Source organism: Cyrtonyx montezumae, unplaced genomic scaffold, assembly GCF_038088225.1.
Source record: "Cyrtonyx montezumae isolate F1298 unplaced genomic scaffold, pur_monq_1.0 scaffold_2, whole genome shotgun sequence".
In the NCBI taxonomy this organism is placed as follows: Eukaryota; Metazoa; Chordata; class Aves; order Galliformes; family Odontophoridae; genus Cyrtonyx; species Cyrtonyx montezumae.
In genome coordinates this window covers 36,841,489-36,859,006 of record NW_027071936.1, presented here as the reverse complement: position 1 = coordinate 36,859,006, position 17,518 = coordinate 36,841,489, and the positions used below count along the sequence as shown (strand labels likewise).

The 17,518-nt window shown below is 36.6% G+C and overlaps 1 protein-coding gene across 5 annotated transcripts in view; it reads right to left on the bottom strand.

The window, feature by feature from the left end:
• The window catches only part of PDLIM5 (PDZ and LIM domain 5), a 110,465-nt gene that overhangs the window by 28,390 nt on the left and 64,557 nt on the right, over window positions 1–17,518 (bottom strand). For 3 of the 5 annotated variants that reach the window (XM_065736905.1, XM_065736908.1, XM_065736906.1), the window contains exons 7-9: window positions 17,307–17,479; window positions 15,685–15,721; window positions 14,730–15,050 (exon numbers count right to left, since the gene is read on the bottom strand). In XM_065736905.1, coding sequence (XP_065592977.1) covers window positions 14,957–15,050; window positions 15,685–15,721; window positions 17,307–17,479 — 304 coding nt within the window. In that variant the 3' untranslated portion in view covers window positions 14,730–14,956. Of the gene's footprint in view, window positions 1–3,838; window positions 3,971–4,743; window positions 4,900–5,611; window positions 5,699–6,480; window positions 6,682–10,860; window positions 10,978–11,673; window positions 11,809–13,373; window positions 15,051–15,684; window positions 15,722–17,306; window positions 17,480–17,518 lie in introns of those variants that run through there. The other 2 variants (XM_065736904.1, XM_065736909.1) reach the window with 2 other exon arrangements.

The window sequence follows — 17,518 nt, the reverse complement described above, 5'->3', positions numbered from 1 at the left end:
TTTCCTGAGCAGACCTTTTCTAATACAAGTCCAAAATAGCAGGGTATCCATCTGTAAACATCATCAACCAAGCCCCAGCACGTACTAGTTACTCAGTCTTGTACATCAGTATTTTCCAAATAGTTTGCTGGATTACAAATGATACATTCACTCCCACTTGTTGCCCAGAAATACTGTGAATTGGGAACAAATCCTGTGGGGTTTGAAGAAGTTTGCTGACAGGAAAGATCATATAATATCTAAGAGTCTGTAAGTGCTTTCTTCATATAGCCAGGAATTCTGTGAGGTTATTTTCCCTTATGAACACTAAATCTTTAAAGACAATAACACAACAAGGAAAAAAAGATGTGAGCAAATCATTCTTCTTGGCTTTTGGCACAACCAAGTGAAATGTGATAGCCTTGATTCCACTTTATGGAGTCTAAAACAAAACAAAACAAACAAACAAAAAAGCTTTAACAAACAAGTATGAGTTCCTTTGTATTAAACATTACTACCCATGGGTTATCTGTTCATCGCAAGCAGGCATTGAACATATATTACAGGAACTAAAATAACTCCTACAATGTATGCACAGTGCCTGATGTAGCTGTGCTTTGAAGCTCTAGCTTTGAAGAAATGAGAAATTTTAATATGAGATCTTTGAGGCATGAATAAGCTTTGAAATGTAGCAGTCAGGAAAGAATGAGTTTTCTGCACTCGGGTCAAGTAAACTGTTGCACAGATGCTTCTCCCAAGAGTTACACATAGCAGGATATCAGCACAACTGAGATAAAACCTGATCCTAAAATGTCACTTTCTTGCTTTTAGATACATCTTTTAAGTCATATGTAACCGATGACGTATTTTGTCTGGTATCCACATTCACGTTATCTGAAGATACATGCAGAACATCAGTTATCAGAAAAAGTGAGGCATGAGAATTGTAAAACCCTGCAAATAAGGAAAGACATTTGTCTTATGCCCTTGCAAAAATAGAAGAAATACTAAGTGCTAAACTTGCTCCTACTCTTATTGCAAACCCACAGTCTCATTCAATATTTAAAAATGGCTTTTACATTTTGTATTAGCCTAACAACATTCCAATAACTTGCAAGAAAGAAAAAAAAGTGTAAAACGAAAGAGAAAAAGTTATGTGGGCAGAAATATTTCCATATCAAGTTACAGTAAGGACATAAGCAGTGGTCTGCACAAAAAGAATTCAACTTTCAGAACAAATATTCCCCCACAGGGTCAGACTATCTTTTTTTAAAGTAATTGTACATGGCATTAGGTCAGGTACATAAAGCAAAACCACATCTATATCTATTTTTGTTAATGTTTGCCACAGCTTCAGTGTTTTTGACACATGGTTAAATTTTATGCAAGACCTTCAATTCTTGGAGAGTCAAGATATTAAATACACTGGTTTTTTTTTGTTTGTTTGTTTATATACATAATCTGGGGGAAGGAAGGGGATTTAAAAAAATTAAAAAAAAATCACAAAACCCTATAAAACTTAAGGATCTACTGCCAACAGTATGAATGCTTAAATTAATAAAAGACTACACGGTTACCCTATACAACAACAAACACAACACATTCTGAGGGATCTGGCAGAGAAATGAAATGTTTAACACTACTTCAAGCCAGTTAATAACAGATATTGCATTAATCAGAAAAACACCAAATTTTCTGGCAGCTACACAGTACACTTATATTTAAGACAGCAAGCTTTTTAGAATAAAGATGAAGTGAAAGAGACTCAATAGAAATATTTCCAGAGCAACTCACCTGCAGAACAAGACCTAGGTGCTGTTTTTGCTATAGTTACAACCATCTTGAGTTTTTCCCTGAAGGCAATGCAAATATGAACTACCTCAATAAAAATAGGTTCATTACCCTTTTGTAAATAGTATTTAACATAGAGCTAGAAAACACAAAACTTGAAGTTGTTGAACCTTAGTTGTCTTGGTTGTGCCAGTTGTTTTTTGAACAAGACAGTGTATTATACAATGCCATACCCTAATCTCTTTATGGACATAAGATTTCAGTTCTAATTCCTCACCAGTTATTGTACTGTGGGATTAAGTGAGCTGATGTTTAAAATAATTTTTCAGCACTGCATTTGTGCAGATATTACAATGTGTCATTAGACTGGTGGTAATGCAAAGATATTTTAATATCTAGTTTATCACATGTATTGATACGTCTCTCCACGAGCTATAACTTTTTCCTTTTCCTGACGTAATCATTTTGCTTGCTCTCTGTGGAACAAATGGGATGATATATACTTACTGATGTTAAACTGTAAGCATAATTTAATTTGCTTTTTTACCTCCACTGTTGCTGCACGTTTCTCAGCCTATACAATGAGATTGTACTCCTTTTCTAGTTACAATGAGGCAGCACAGAGCATCGTTTCTATGGCTCCATCTAGTGGCAGTCTCTTCTTCCTTACCAGCACTGACCACTTAAGATCACAAGGAAATTGCTCTCCTACCATACCCAAAGGACATTGTTAGCCTAGTATATTGCGTACTAACTTTATATCAGCACCGGTTTTTTATGCATTTACATCTCCAAAAGTACACTTTCCAAATCAGGAGAGTTTCCATTTGTCTTGTGGGCAAAAGGTAGATAAACAAAGCCAGTTTCACAGTCAACAACTCAAACACATTCTTGCAACAAGCTAACTTCACTTTCAGCTTAAGCCACAAACACAGAACATCAGTGAGTAAAGGAAAAAAGAAAAGGGAAGCCAGAGAATTAACTTTCACCACCATTATTTGCTCTACTAAATGATCCGCAAATAACACAGATAAAGTATTGTCGGCAGCATGTCTCACACTTCATCTGTATTGCACAAACATCAGAATTGCTAAAGAGAATTTCTGTTTGGGTGAACACAAAAAATTAAATTTTGATACAGCTTAACATCATCTTTGTGTGTCTAATAACACTACATTCCTCTCAGAAGTCAGGGCTGCTTTAGCCTTTTTCAGTGACACAAGTCACCCTGGAAACTACGAAAAAGTAGACAGAAGTCTAATATATAACACATTTTTTACATCAAGTGGTTCTCAGCTCTATCTTTAATTGGACTTTATGTCCTGAAGTGTATTACTATTATGAAAATGCAAGTAAGCACATGAAAATCCACAGATTACATCTCCCTCAGCAGAGCTTAATAGGTACTGTCCTTTAAAATATCTGTAACCATTTTCCCCTTTGAGGCTGAAGTCTATTACAAAGAATCAGCTTTTCACAGGAACTGGTGTAAACCTAGCTGTGGTCGGGAACAAGAACAAAAAGTCCTGTGCATTGAATAGAATCTGAGTCAGCACAAAGAACCTGGACAGCAAATAATTTTTAAAGGACTTATCTGCTGCACCACATGCCAGTTATTTGATTTCATACATTAAAAACGAGCTTTGAAAAATAGCAATGTTCCAGGAGCACTCTCACAGCCTGACATACGGCTTGCTTGCCCAAGGAATCATTGCAAATAGTTCATCTGGATATAGTTTTCAAGCCAGAATGCCATTTCTTCTCTCATCAGCTATTTAGTGACAGTGCCAAGAAACACAACACAAACAGTACTGTGCGTCTCAGAAGTGCACCAGATGCCCACCTGGACTTAGTATGGTGGATTTACACAAATAGCATTGGCAAGACCAGGGTGCAGATTAGTTCTGAAAATAGGTGAAACCAACAGGATTTGGGGTTGGGAACATTATGCCAAAGAGCCTAACAGGCAGACTGCTGAAAATGTGCAGACAACAGAAACAGGCTTTGAAGGTGAAGCTGGTTCTTTGCAAGTCCTCAGTGTCAACCACATGCAACACTGGGACAATACCTCTTGCTCTTTGGCAGCTCCAGAGCACTAGTTGACTTCCTGGAAGGCTTGATGGCTTGCAAAGGAGGTTTACTGACAGGAGTGATGAGCAGAGCATCCAAGAGCAAGCGGTAGGCACTAGGTTCAGAGAGCCTAACAAGCATTTTAAAAGACCATGTAGAGAAATTAGATGACTGAACAGAATTCAGGTTGGCTAAAATTAACTGAAAAGCTGAATAAATGAAAGGTTCTGCAAGTTCTACAGCAGTACGGATAAACTGAACTGAGAAATGCTGTCCAAATAAGTGGTCTCCAAAGTGGTTTGTATGCACTCCAACATACAAGAAAACACACCACATTGTGAAAAATATATTTTTTTAATCTTTAATATTTTCAAAGGTTTATTTAATCTTTTCCCTCATTTATTTTAATATCTGGCTTTGTGTATTTTCCATTACATACATAATATATTAGTACAATATTATAGAAATTAATATATATACACATACTGCAAATGCATGTTCAAAATTTTTTTTTTTTTTTTTTACTGATTGATATGTATGATCAACAAAGATGAGAATACTGGTCTAAGTAATCCCTTATAAAGAGCAATGTGATAAAGATTTAGATGCAACTCTAAAGTTGCTGTCTTCAGCATCCAAAAACTATTGAAAGATACAGATTATTCTTTATCATCTGTACAACAGTTGTTACTTTCAGTTGGTTTACTGACTGAATCACAACATGAATGTCCATGAAGAAAGGTAGAATTACTCACTGAGATGCAGAGAAGCAGTTTGGAACCGAAATAAAAGGGCACAGGAGCTTTGGAAATATTCTAACAACTCACCTACAATTCTATTGTGAGAGAGCTTAAACATTCTTAAACCAAACTATAAATGGTTCCTTTTAGAGTTGATCTCTACCTGGCATGGACAGCAATGGCAGCAGACACAGCAGCAGCAGCCATACTCTTAATTTTTGATCTCTGCTTGAAAGGAGATAAAACAGGAACAGGAGCAGGTCCAAGCTTGGCCGGACTTCCCAAAGGACTTCCCAGCAATACTGATCTAGCACACATGCTTTGAACCAATAAAGAAAACACAGAAAGCAGAAAAGATTGACAGAAAAAGAGTACAATACTGGACAGTATTAACTACTGGAAAGTGATGCTACCATAGATTACCAGCTCTCAAAGATTTCAGGACAACCTATTAGTAACTTGAATGCTAACACAGAAAACAGCAATTCTGATTTTACCTACAATAGGTTTCCACTCATCAAGTCAGAGATCAGCATCTACCATCCTTCAAGTCACTCACCCTAGGCTATGCCTCACCCTTGCCTTGCCACTGTGCCTGATATCATTCTCCTTAGTGTTGATGGAAAGGGTCCTGCAAATCAGTTAGCTGTCTCCACACTTCAGAATAAATAAACACTAAAACCAGTGGAATGTTTACTGATACAACTTCAGCATACTTCTCCCACCCCCTAGTACTTCTCCTAATTACTATTTAGTTTGAAAGGAACATGAAGAAGCAAAAAATATACTGACTCTAATATCAATTTTATAATGGTGAAATATAATTCCAGATCTGTTTTAAAATTTCAAGATTACCCACAGAAATGCAGTGCATTCTCTAAATCACTTCAAAAAATTAACAAAAAACTCTAAACATCTCAATTTGTACAGCTACATATTACAACGCTTCTTGGATTTATAAGTAGAAATCCTGCCTGAAAATGTGGCATACATCCAAGGAGTCTGCCATAGCTATACCTTGGAAGATTCACCTTGTGTGATTTATGGATGATTTAGTTCGACAGCTTGAGATTTTACCAAAAGCATTTGTTTCAGAAGTAGGCATAGATGCATCACGCCTGCCCAAAAGCAGTACAAGAAAAAAAAAATTAATCAAATACTTTTTATACTTCTGGAGATGATAACTAAAGCTTGAGAGAAGTTAATTTAAAGGACTGCTACAAGCACTCCCTAGCCATTAAATAAAGTAGGTATGGTTTAATTTCCTTGATTATTAATTACTAGCATGCCAATCTGCATAGTAAAAAGGTTGAACAAATTGAAACTGAATAAACTCAGATACACAAATCCCCCTTCTTATACCCAGTGCCCACTCCCATATAACTTAGTTTTAAATTCCTCTACCCTCCCTCTTTTCAGAAGGAGTAGGGGTGGACATGAGGAAAGTTTCTCTATTGGTAAATAGTAGAAATAACTAACGTCCTTCCACTTCACAAGTCAATGCTTGTATTCAGCTCCACAAACTTCTGCACTGGTTACCAGACAATTCAAAAACATACATTTTATAACAGAGATGACAAAACTTAGAAAGGCAGGTGAATAACATCATCAACTTCCTAAAACAGTCACCTTCCTATCAGACCTCCAATCTATGACTTTAACTTATCCTCCCCCATCTGAAGATCACTCTAATTTCTGATTTACTTTTTCAATTATTTCTTAATGGCTACTCCAGTTGCTGGTTGCTATATTAATTTCCAGAGCAGCATGAGGGTCAGGAGATGGCTGGGAACTGCTCTGGCTTGACAGCACTAACATTAAAATAAATAAATAAATAAGGTGAAACCATATATTAAAATAGGGCTTTGACTGTGACTTTTAACAGTGAGTATCCTTGTACCTGGCAGGATTAGGAGGCACAACATCGGTCACTTCCACAGATGGGGCTGCAGAAGGTGGCTGCGCAGCTGCAGGTGAGGGCAGGGGTTGCCCTGAGGTCTGTGTAGCCACACTGCACTTTTCAGGGAGAGGAGGCTCTGTGGCAGCTGTGCTTGGCAAAAGGACTGGCGCATCAGGAGAGGGCAACTCCGCAGTTATTTTCCTAGTTAATGTTAATTTGATAAAAGGTAATGGTAACAAGAATATATGTGCACAATTTCTCATCTAATTTTTAAATATTGAACAGTAACAGACAACTCCTTCTAGGTGGTGTTCCTGCATCCTCTGTGATGAGAATGAAGAAGTGGCTCTTCAGGGTTTCTTTTTCTTCCCTAGGAGCAAAATACTGATCCTCTGGAAATTAGACTATGCTGAAATGCATTCTTTGGGGCATTTTTAATAGATGAAATTTGGAAGCTTAAAACCAGTCTTGCTTAACCAGCAGAGAAGATTCTGATGAGATTCAACAAGAGCAAGCTTTGAGTCCTACACCTTGGGAGGAATAACCACATGCATCAGTACATGTTAGCAGTTGAGCTGCTGGAAAGAAGCTCTGAAGAGAAGGCTATAGTTATCCTGGTGGCCAACAGGTTAGCTGTGAGCCAGCACTGTGTCCCTGTGGCTAAGAAGGCCAATGCTATCCTAGAATGCACTGAAAGAAGAGCAACCAGAAGCAGGATGAGGGAGGTGATCCTTCCCCTCGATGAGTCCATATCTGAAGTAAGACAACCATAAAGGATCTGGCGGTTCTAGTTCAGGTAGCTTGGGGCATCCTCTTCCCCCAGCCTGACAACTCACTTCCCTACTAAATAAGCAGCTTTCTTTTTTGCATGACAACTACAGATGAGGCAATTTGTTTAGAAAAATCAATGTAGAAATGTTAGACCTGCAAAAAAGGTGATCTGTCTGACTTTAGGGAAGTACAGAAGCAGTTAAAACAATTCACAACAAATGCAGAGCAAACAGACACTGGCCTTCTCTGTTATTGTCCTCAAGTATTCATAACTTCATAAAACGTCTTTGTAGAGCTTTGTAAGTCACAAAAAGGATCTTGAAGTAGGAAAGGAGAAGAGAAATGAATCACAGTGGCTGTACATGCTCCAAAAGGAGAGCAAACAGACTCCAAATCTTATTCAGACGTACATACTAATTGTATTTCCATTTCTCACTTGTTTTGGCAGCAGTTAGAAAAGGAGTAAGGAATGACTTGGAGTTTCTGCAGAGAATATTCTTGGCTCTGCACTAAGCAGAATATACACAACAAAAATCTGTATTTATACCTTCTATTTAATGCTAAATGTTACTATCAGGACTAATTTCATTAATGAAAGGATAAAAGTAGGTCTGTAAGCCTGTAAAAAGAATTTATATAATACTTGCTGGCATTGGTTCTGCTTTATATTAGTTTTATTTCTCAGGAAGTGCCAGATTCTGTGGTTTACAGAGTCTGAAGTTGCCAGGATGACCATTTAAGGTAATTTTTTGAAACTTCCTGGAAAGGCTGTAATTGCTCCTAAATATTTCTTTGCTGTTAGGCTCATAGGAAGATATGGCACATATGAAATTGAGTAAAAATATGCTATAAATTATAGTAATTGGTTACATTGCCATATGTCTACTTTAAGCCTTCATTAAAGACATAAAACTACAATTAAAAAAAAATTACGCTTTATACAATGGGGAGTCTGCTTTACAAGCAGAGAACCTAGCTTTAATCCAGTAAAGATTAAATCCAGATCCAGACCCTTCTTACATTTCACAGCAAGACCTTTTCTCCTTCTTGGTGGTTTGGTAGTGGGTGGTACAAATCACAGAGCTTCAGCCAAGAAAAGACAGAGCCCTTTAGGAAAATAAATATCTATGCCAGGCACTGACAGTAAATGCAGGGCTTTAGAGGCAAAAACAAGTCTTCTGACCTTCGGATGGACCACATCTGCATTATTAAAAATGTGATAACGGCTCCCAGCAATTACTCCATATGGATTTCTGATAGTTGCCACTTTTAAAAATATAGAGTTTCTGGAGATCAGTTTTGGATTTACTCTCTATCCTAAACAGCACTGTAAGTAGCAACATTGGCTTGGTAATAAAAGATAAACACCAAATATAGTTGCTATACAAATTATCTCAATTTGAGAAAAGAAACAAAACTATAAAGTTTTGTCAAGTGGTTTACATTCTCCTTCCCACAAATTCTAATTCTTCTGCCTCCAGCTCCTTCCAAGTAAGAAATACTAATCTACTTTTTTAATTCTTGTGTAAATACTTCACCTCTTAACCATGTTTTCAGATTAGATACACCTACAATAATTTTGCCTCAAATTAATATGCTAACCACTGTACCTGTTTATCAATATAAAAATTCTCTTTAACACTGCATGTGATATTTGAAATGAACTAATATGAGCAGAGAAAGAAGGGACAATCTATCTCAACATGATGAATTGTATCTGCTCACACCATGGTGAGGAACAAGTTGCACAGTACCACACATCAATATGCGACAGCTAACAGGGGTTGTCAAACATTACTGCAACTAAACAGTAATAATAATTAAAAAGAAACTCTAAAATTTGTAATACTAATGGCTTTAACAGTCTTTGTAGCAAAGCAGCACCCATGCAGTGTGCATTCTGAAATGTTAATTGCACTGCCTTGAACAAAGTAATTTAAAATTCTGCTCCAAGGAGAGCATCATCTGCAAGGATACAGTAGAAAATACTATACCCCTGCAGTTGTCGTATCTCATCTCAGAAAGCCTTCCAAAAAAAATGAATAGGCATTATGCATTTTATGAAAAGTTGTAACCTATGTCTCTCTCAGAAGACATCTCATCCATGTGTGTTTTTTTCCTAGCGCACTGTAATCGAGTGCAAATGTAGACAAGAATCTGTCTTAATTCGTTTGAATCATCACAGAAAAATAAAATAGAAGGAAAAGAAGGACACATTTTGCTTAGAGCAGCTTTAAAACTTGGCAATATAAGGCATTTGAAGAATGTAGAGGGAAAAAATCCACTAGAAAAAAAAATTCTGCAAGGTACTTCTATTTAAACGGATCATAACTGGTGCCCTGCAAATCATCATGCCATGTTCTACTTGGAAGTTGATGCTGTGTCTACTCCTGACCTACAGATATCTCATAATGAAGCTGAAGACTTCCCCAGCAAGTTACACAAATAATGACATTTTGACATTCTGCTAATATCAGTAAAGAGTGTCTGAAAGTGAATTCTGCTCTTTAAGAAAGTGAATCTATTACACAGACTGTCTTGGACAAAGAAAACCTCAGAACTCCAAAACCATCCTATATTACATTGCCAGTGACACCACAGGTAAAGAACTTAGCACATAAGTCATTCTGGTTAGGTAACAAAGCACACTCACATTACCGCTGCTAAAAATAGCCCTGCCACTTCTTATAAACCTGCAAGGGCAAGAACATTTGACATAACTTGGTACAGATGAAGGTTAATGAGAAACCAGTGCTGGGGACTGTAAATCAAGGAATGAAGCCATCAGTCCTCCATCATTCCCAAGAATGAGAAACAAGTGCAGAATTTTTGCTTCGGAGACAAAAATGCCCCAGGAGCTCTCTTTTCCCATTTTAAACTCCACTTCTACTCTAATAATCACCTTGCATATGAGAAAGAGCAAACATGCTTAGGTAGAAGTTCTTCATTAAGTGTTTCCTAAATGATAAATGATTTACTGGGAAGTAAAGGATAGGAAACTGCATTTAGTGCAACTCAATTTAAGACTTTTCAATTTACTTTTCAAGTTAATATTTCACTTATACCACTCTCACAAGTCAAAAAACAAAGTGGATTCCTGATTGTTGGTTTGTGGGTTTTTTTTTTTTCTTTAAAGAAATAGCTTTGTTTAGCACTAGAACTTTGTGGTTGTGTGCACACGATGAACACTAGCTACCCGTGTGGAAAAAAAAAAAATCAACATACACACACCTTCAATAACAGTTTTAAAAGAATTCCAATCACTGTCAGAAGTCTTAAACCTAAAGATGATCTCCAAAATATCAAGAATAGTGTCACTGAAGCTATCAAGGCCAACGGCAGAAGATTTGTCAATTTGAGTTGTTAAGAAATTCAAGAAACAAAAGCAGCCTCTCTGACGATGCATCTATATGCAATAAGCATTATGCCATATTTTAACAAATATCCACAAAACTGTTCATAACACTACTTAGCATTTCTTTCATTTCTCTTTTCTATTCCTTTCCTACCATTTCCAGAAACGTCCCTAATGAAAGACAGATTAAAAAGACAATTCTAAGTGAATGACAGATCTCCACCCCAGAAAATAATGAAATCTTAAAGATTTACCTCCCAGAAGCTGTTGCAGCAATATGTTCAGTGAGTCTAGGAGATGGGGCACTGCCAGGGGAGGACTCTGCTATCGGCAGAGAAGTGTCTGCAGACTCTGGTCTAGCACCATTTTCACTTCATTCACAGTAACAGAACATACAAAGATTTTTAATCCATATTGAAATAGTGTGCTGGATAGGATACACAATGCTTAAAAGTGTTAGTGAATTGTGGGAAAAAAACCCACAAACCAAACATCTGCAGTTAATAGTGAAATACAAATGAGAGATAAAATGAGGCACAACATTCTTAAGAGGTGTCCCACTTTTAGTGAAGGGTGAGAAGTGTCCTGAGTGCCAACTTAGAAAGCAAAGCAATATTTTCCACTGAAAAATATGGAACACGTTTGATATTACATTATGTGATGGAAAAGTTTTTAGGATACAGTAGAAAAGAAACAGACAAATGTGCTGGTGGTACTCACTCTCCGTGTTCTATTTACTATTTAATGTGACTTTCTCGGATGTTAGTTTTGTGAAGATTACAGTATGCATTTCTTCACTTTTTTTTTTCCAGACAAGAAAATAATCAAGAAAACATTGAATTAGAGGACCTGTACTTAAAGAAAAATACCCACCAGAAATCTTACTATAATATACAAAACTAAAAGTGAACAACCACAAGCTTAGAGTAAACTAAGGTAGTCATACCAGTAGGGTTTATTTTATTTACTTAAATTAGCATGCAGAACTAAGAATATTAATAGGCAGGAACACATACTAAGTGCTGAAAATTAAAGAATAGACAATGTGGGATGACCAGGGAGCAGACCTCATAGGCATTAAAGAGGTGGATGGAAACTCTGGCACAGGTGGTATCGTCAAAGCTTGGGTGGCCACAGAGCTTTTAGTCAGATTAGCAGAGGTATCCTGGGCTTCTGCTCTGTTATGCAGATCTGCAGGTATGCTTTACAGGTATTTGTAACGAGGGGAAAAAAGAAATACATCATGTGATTCTTTTAATTACTGATCAACTGTGGGACAAATACTTTCCAGCAGCTACAGATTAGACAAACTATAAATCTAGGAAAATGCAGACATTTCTTCACTCTGGACAGTGAATTGATTCTACATTTGATACAACCAACAACAGTAAAACAAACCAAATCTGGATCCAGTGGCTCAAAACTCTATAGTTAAAAGTGAACATCAACATACTAAGAAATAGGATACTGTGGAGTTAGAACTGAGCAGTTCCTAAAATGTGTAAATAAACTAGACTTTCCCTTTCTAAATTTCATGTCACTGTATTTAGAGCTGCAACCTACACATTTCACTGATAGCCCTTCATTTCAATTTCCTGTCCTCCTGAGTAGCTGAAAAAAAAATATACATGTATGCATATTATCCACATAAATATCCCTAGGAGCTGCAGTTTAGGGAGAGATAATAATACTAAAAGCCCACATGGCATTTGTCTTGGACAAAGCCCATAAGGTTGTAATATTACAAGTTGTGATATTTATCTGTAAACTACTGATGGAAGACAAGTTTCTATTCCATTGTTTGTCATATTCTCTTTTTCAGGTGATCACTTTAAATTTAAGCCTATTCATTTATATCAAAAACAACTTTAGAATGTTTTTTCTGACGCATACTGGGAGTCAGATGTGAGCTAAGGCATGTCGTCCACATCCAAACGGAAAAGCCATCAATTATTTTGGAAACAGTAATGAAGCCTAAAATTTAATGTCAATGAGTGTTGCATAATGGGGATACTGAGTGAAGAGATAACAACTTCATAGCAGTAAATGAAATATGTTTTATATGTTCACATCACATTTTTGGGAATGACTTTTTTGTTACTGTGAATTCATAAAAATACAATACTTTAGGTAGCCTTACTCAAGACTGAGACTCAGACTGATACTCAGACTGAGACTGCCTATGTTTACTTTTAATTAAAACAGAGACTCCTATGCTTTCGATTATTTAGAGAGACTTTTTCTCCTGTGTTTCACAAAAGTAACTCATCCCTCAAAAGAAGAATCTCATTCAGGAACATCTCCCAAACATAGAAATGCTCAACAGTCAAAGCCATTCTATCCTTATAAGAATACTTCACAGAAAATCTAAGTGATAATCTTTCATAGTTTTCATTGTATTGATAGCCAAGAAAACTATTTTCACACACAGTTCCACATTCCTAATTCAATACACAGTATTCTGCCAACTGATTGTATTACAGTGTATGTGCACTTCAGTAACATTTGGTTTTAGTAACATAGTATTTGGACAACTGAGTTATGTGGTAGAAAAAAAGACAAGCTGATTGACACTTTTAATCAAAACAGCCTTCGATGAAATTATTGAAGTATTTTCCCCAATTGCCCCGAAGGAGTTAAACCAAAAGGTGCATAATAAGTGAAATGTCTTAGTCTGTCACCTGGTGCAAATTTAATTGTATTCTATGCTGTGCTTTGTTATGCAACCATATCAGTGATTGTTAGTGTTAGATAACTTGGCTGTTACCTGAGCTCTCCATTCTCTGTGTTTTTTTTCCTAAAGATAAAGTGACAATATGGTAAGATACTGTACTGTATATCACTATAAACCATCTGGAAAGGAAATATAAGTGTGAAATATTTTCTTCAAAGGTGTCAATCATTTTAAATTTTCCAACCCATTCCCCCCAAACCCCACCACTCATTTCTACATAAGTGCTTTCTGTGAACATCAATCTGTTTACAAGACCAAATACATAAGACTTTTAGATAAGCCTCAGAAACTACAAGCCAATTGCAATGATTCTCACAAAACATTTAAGAGTGGTTGGGCTTTTATATGTGCCTTACAGTTCCCATATGAGGTTTGAAACTTCCATGATTCAAAAAATGTAGCAACAGATGGTGGTGAATTTTACTTAATGGAATTCTTACTCCTGCAGTTGTGCAAAAGGTCAACCATTTTATCAGTTTCTGTAAATCTTGTGTCAATTTTGAAAACAAAAGAGACGTAACACATTTTGAACATGACTATAAGCTTTCTTACTGTTACACTTCTGTACAGATCACAGTTTCTAGTATGCAGCATGGATGATCTAAATGTTCCTCTTGCTACAGACTGTGAAGGTGTAATGAATTTACAGCTCTTTGCGTGAGCAGACTACTCAGAGTCCAAGAGACTCAAAATAAAACAGACATCACTACATTAAAAGCAACTTTTATTAAAATACTCTTCAAGCTTCAGAAAGCATAAATTAATGAATGTGTAGCTAATATAATACATTATTTTACAGGAGAACAACAGAGCCATGAAGCTTTTATAAACACTAGAAATCCTAAGAGCTTCACTCTGAAATAAATAAATACTACCACCTTGTCTTGCTCTTGTTAGAAGCTATGTGTCGAAGCTCTTACAGGTAAGATACGCAGCAACATTCTGCTCACTTTCTTCTAGCTTTTCTACAATATGAACAGTTCACTATAAGCAGCAGAATCTTTATATTTAGCTTGCACTTGGATTGGCAACCAGCAATTGTTTATTATTATTATAATTACTACTTTCATTTGATTAAAAGCAGTTTGTCTTCTTGTTCTACTTTGTAAAACATTTACAACCACTCTAAATTTGACTTTCTGAGAATCTAATTAAATCCAAGACAATTATTCTGTTAAGTACCACAGTCTGAAATAAATGCCCTTCTTCACCCTCTTCTCCAACCCCTGAATCAAATACCACTTCTTATCCTCTTGTTCACTGTTTTCTGCTTTCTAACAACCTACAGAAACTCAAACTCAGCAATGCAAATGACTCTTTTAAGGCAAAAAGAACTGCAACCGCCATCTTCTCCCCCTCACTGGGACACCCAAGTTGTTCTGTGATAAGTTGTTTTTTTGTTTGTTTTTCTTTTGTCAACTAGTGACTAGCACAAAAACATTTTCATCTCAGTTTTTACACATCAGTAGGAAAGTGTTAGAAAAGTATAGAAAAGGCTAGAATTTCTCTCTTACTGAAGCTATTGAAATACATTTTCTATTTTATTTTATTTTTGCAAAGCAGATGGAAAAGAAGAAAGGAAGTGTTTGCATTTTGCTTTTGCAACTTGGGTAAAATCACTGGACATTAAGAACACGTGCTGAGACTTCATGGTGCCAGTCACGTAATTTTGTATATTTTGGGCTAAAGACGTGGATGGGGAGCTTTTCCCTGTGGAAAGAAGTGACAGAAGAAAAATAAGATAGAGAGAAAGAAAGAAAGTTTGTCTGTCTTAAGCAGTTTCACAAGCAGGCATGCAACCTCCATGCACTACTCATATCCGTACATCTCCTTCCTGTCTTTCAAGCTGTTGGATCCAGTGTTAGACAATGCCAAAAGGAAAACTTCCAGCTGAACAAACGGTAAGATTTAGCCACTATGTGGTCCTCATACTGAACAATGCTTATCCCAAAGCAAGGAGACAGCTGATACTCATTCAGACTAGAACAGTAATATTTTCCAGCTACATCTTGAAATCTGATGCACATTTGCAAATCAAAAATGCCTGGTTAGATTTAGAAAAAGAAAACATGTTGACAAGCTGACCTTGCACAGAAAAGCGTAACAGTCCAAGTTTATGGAAAAGCTCAAACTCCTGCACAAATATTAATACTGGACTGTACAAACATGGATTTAAAAAGGTTGATCTACACAGAAAGATCTTGATTTTTACATGCTGAATTAGATGGTAAAAAAGCAACATTTTAAAGAACACTCAAACTTCACACAAATGCAGAAGTAATACTATCAGTTATGAAATAAGACATGCAAAGGATTTAAGCAATAATGTAAAACATTGACTCACTTAGACTTCTTTCCACCTTCATGTTCTGGTTCTTTCACTGCAAGAAAAAAGAAAATTTTGACTTCCTAAGGCACAAAACAGTGCTGCCATACACCAAAATTTTCCCTTGCACCAAAGTATTCACCCCAGCAGGAAATTACAATAAGCCACATTTGGATCACTCAATTCTAAATATGCCCTGTGGGAAATGAGATATGTCTATGAACTTGAAGAGCCCCCTTGCCAGCACAATTGCTGTAAGCGGCTCTGTTGGTCTCTGTCACATCTCTTAGCCCACAGTCCTTGTTGGCATTGAGAAAGCAATGAGAAAGGGAGCTGAGAAGGAGTAGAATTTTGGAGGCACTTGTTTTGGACAAACATCCAGAGGGTTTGCATGGGGTGATAAGTCAAGCATCTGTCTGTATGGTGATGACTTATCAAGGTGCTAGAGCACTGCAGTCAGAATAACATAAAACCTCAGCCTGGTTTTAAGTTTGGTGAACATAGTTGCAATCATACTTTTGTAACATTTACCAACATGATGATATATCAATATGAGGTCAAAACACAGACGTATTATTTGATATTGAGGTCTCATTCTGACAGGGGGAGAATTCTAAGAAAATAATGATGCAGTACTAGACTAGTGCAACACAGAACTACCAGGCAAAACTGTCTGAACTCAGAATAGTGAATTTCAGAGACACTAATCCTCATTCAGTGAGATATTATCATTGGTCTCTAGAGTAATTCTGCCAGAGCACTGATAGCTGATTTAATCAAATCTGCCCCCAGGGAGGGAGTCCACTTTACTCACTGCCTCTATTTTGTTATTATTAAAATATGCACTTATCGTAGCACTAGCTGTAAAAAGCAGGAAAAAAAATGAAATTATCAACCATTACATTAGCTGGCTGTCTGAACATGACAGACATCAAGCATTCTGATAACTTTTATATAGTTTTACAGATATCAGCCAATAAATCACAACTGAGAACATAGTGAAATTCAAGTTCCATCATAAAACTATATGACTGGGAAAGATCTGCATTTTCAGTTTCAATCTGCAGTAAAAGTAGACATATCATAAGCAGAAGATGGAAACATGCCCTGGGAATAAACTGAGGAGCTATGAAATTGTGCTACTGATTAGTTAAATCATTACAGGTTGCATATCCTCATATAATTGTCAAAGATTTTCTATATGCCTGAAAAAGATTTAGTTTTTCCTTGCTCTTTCTAAATTACAGCATTTGAACAGAAGCATTGCCATTTTGGTCATGCAGAAGGTGAAAAACAAAGCACATACATATTTGCCAACTATTTTAGGAGTAGAAGTGGTAACATTAGGATCTAACTTGAATATACCGATATTCAAATTAATAAGTAATGTCTAATAATGCACATATCCTAAGTTATCTAGGAATTTGAAGAGTTCTATAAAAATACCTTTTGTAAACTGTCTTCTGAAACTGCCTTCTGCCTCCTCAATTTATTATCCAGGAGGAGAAATGTAGTAAGTGTGATTGAATCACTTTATTATTTCCCCCCTTCAGCTTCAAAAAAAAAAAAAACAAAAAACCACACAAACAACACCAATCTTCCCGCAGCCTTTACTTTTATTTCCTTATGAAGCTACTCACTATGATCAGTGCCGGTGATCTGGGCAAGGATGCGAAAAGAGCGTGACTGGGTGGTGCCTGTTCGGGGATGCCAGTCTTCAGTGTCTTCAATCAGTCGCTTCTTGCTGGCATCACTGTGAGTAGGGGTGTGGTAGAACTCTGTATAGGTATCCACAATGTGCTTCCGTGGGGGGCTGTGTCAAAGAGAAAAGAGAATAGTGAGCTAAAAGTTT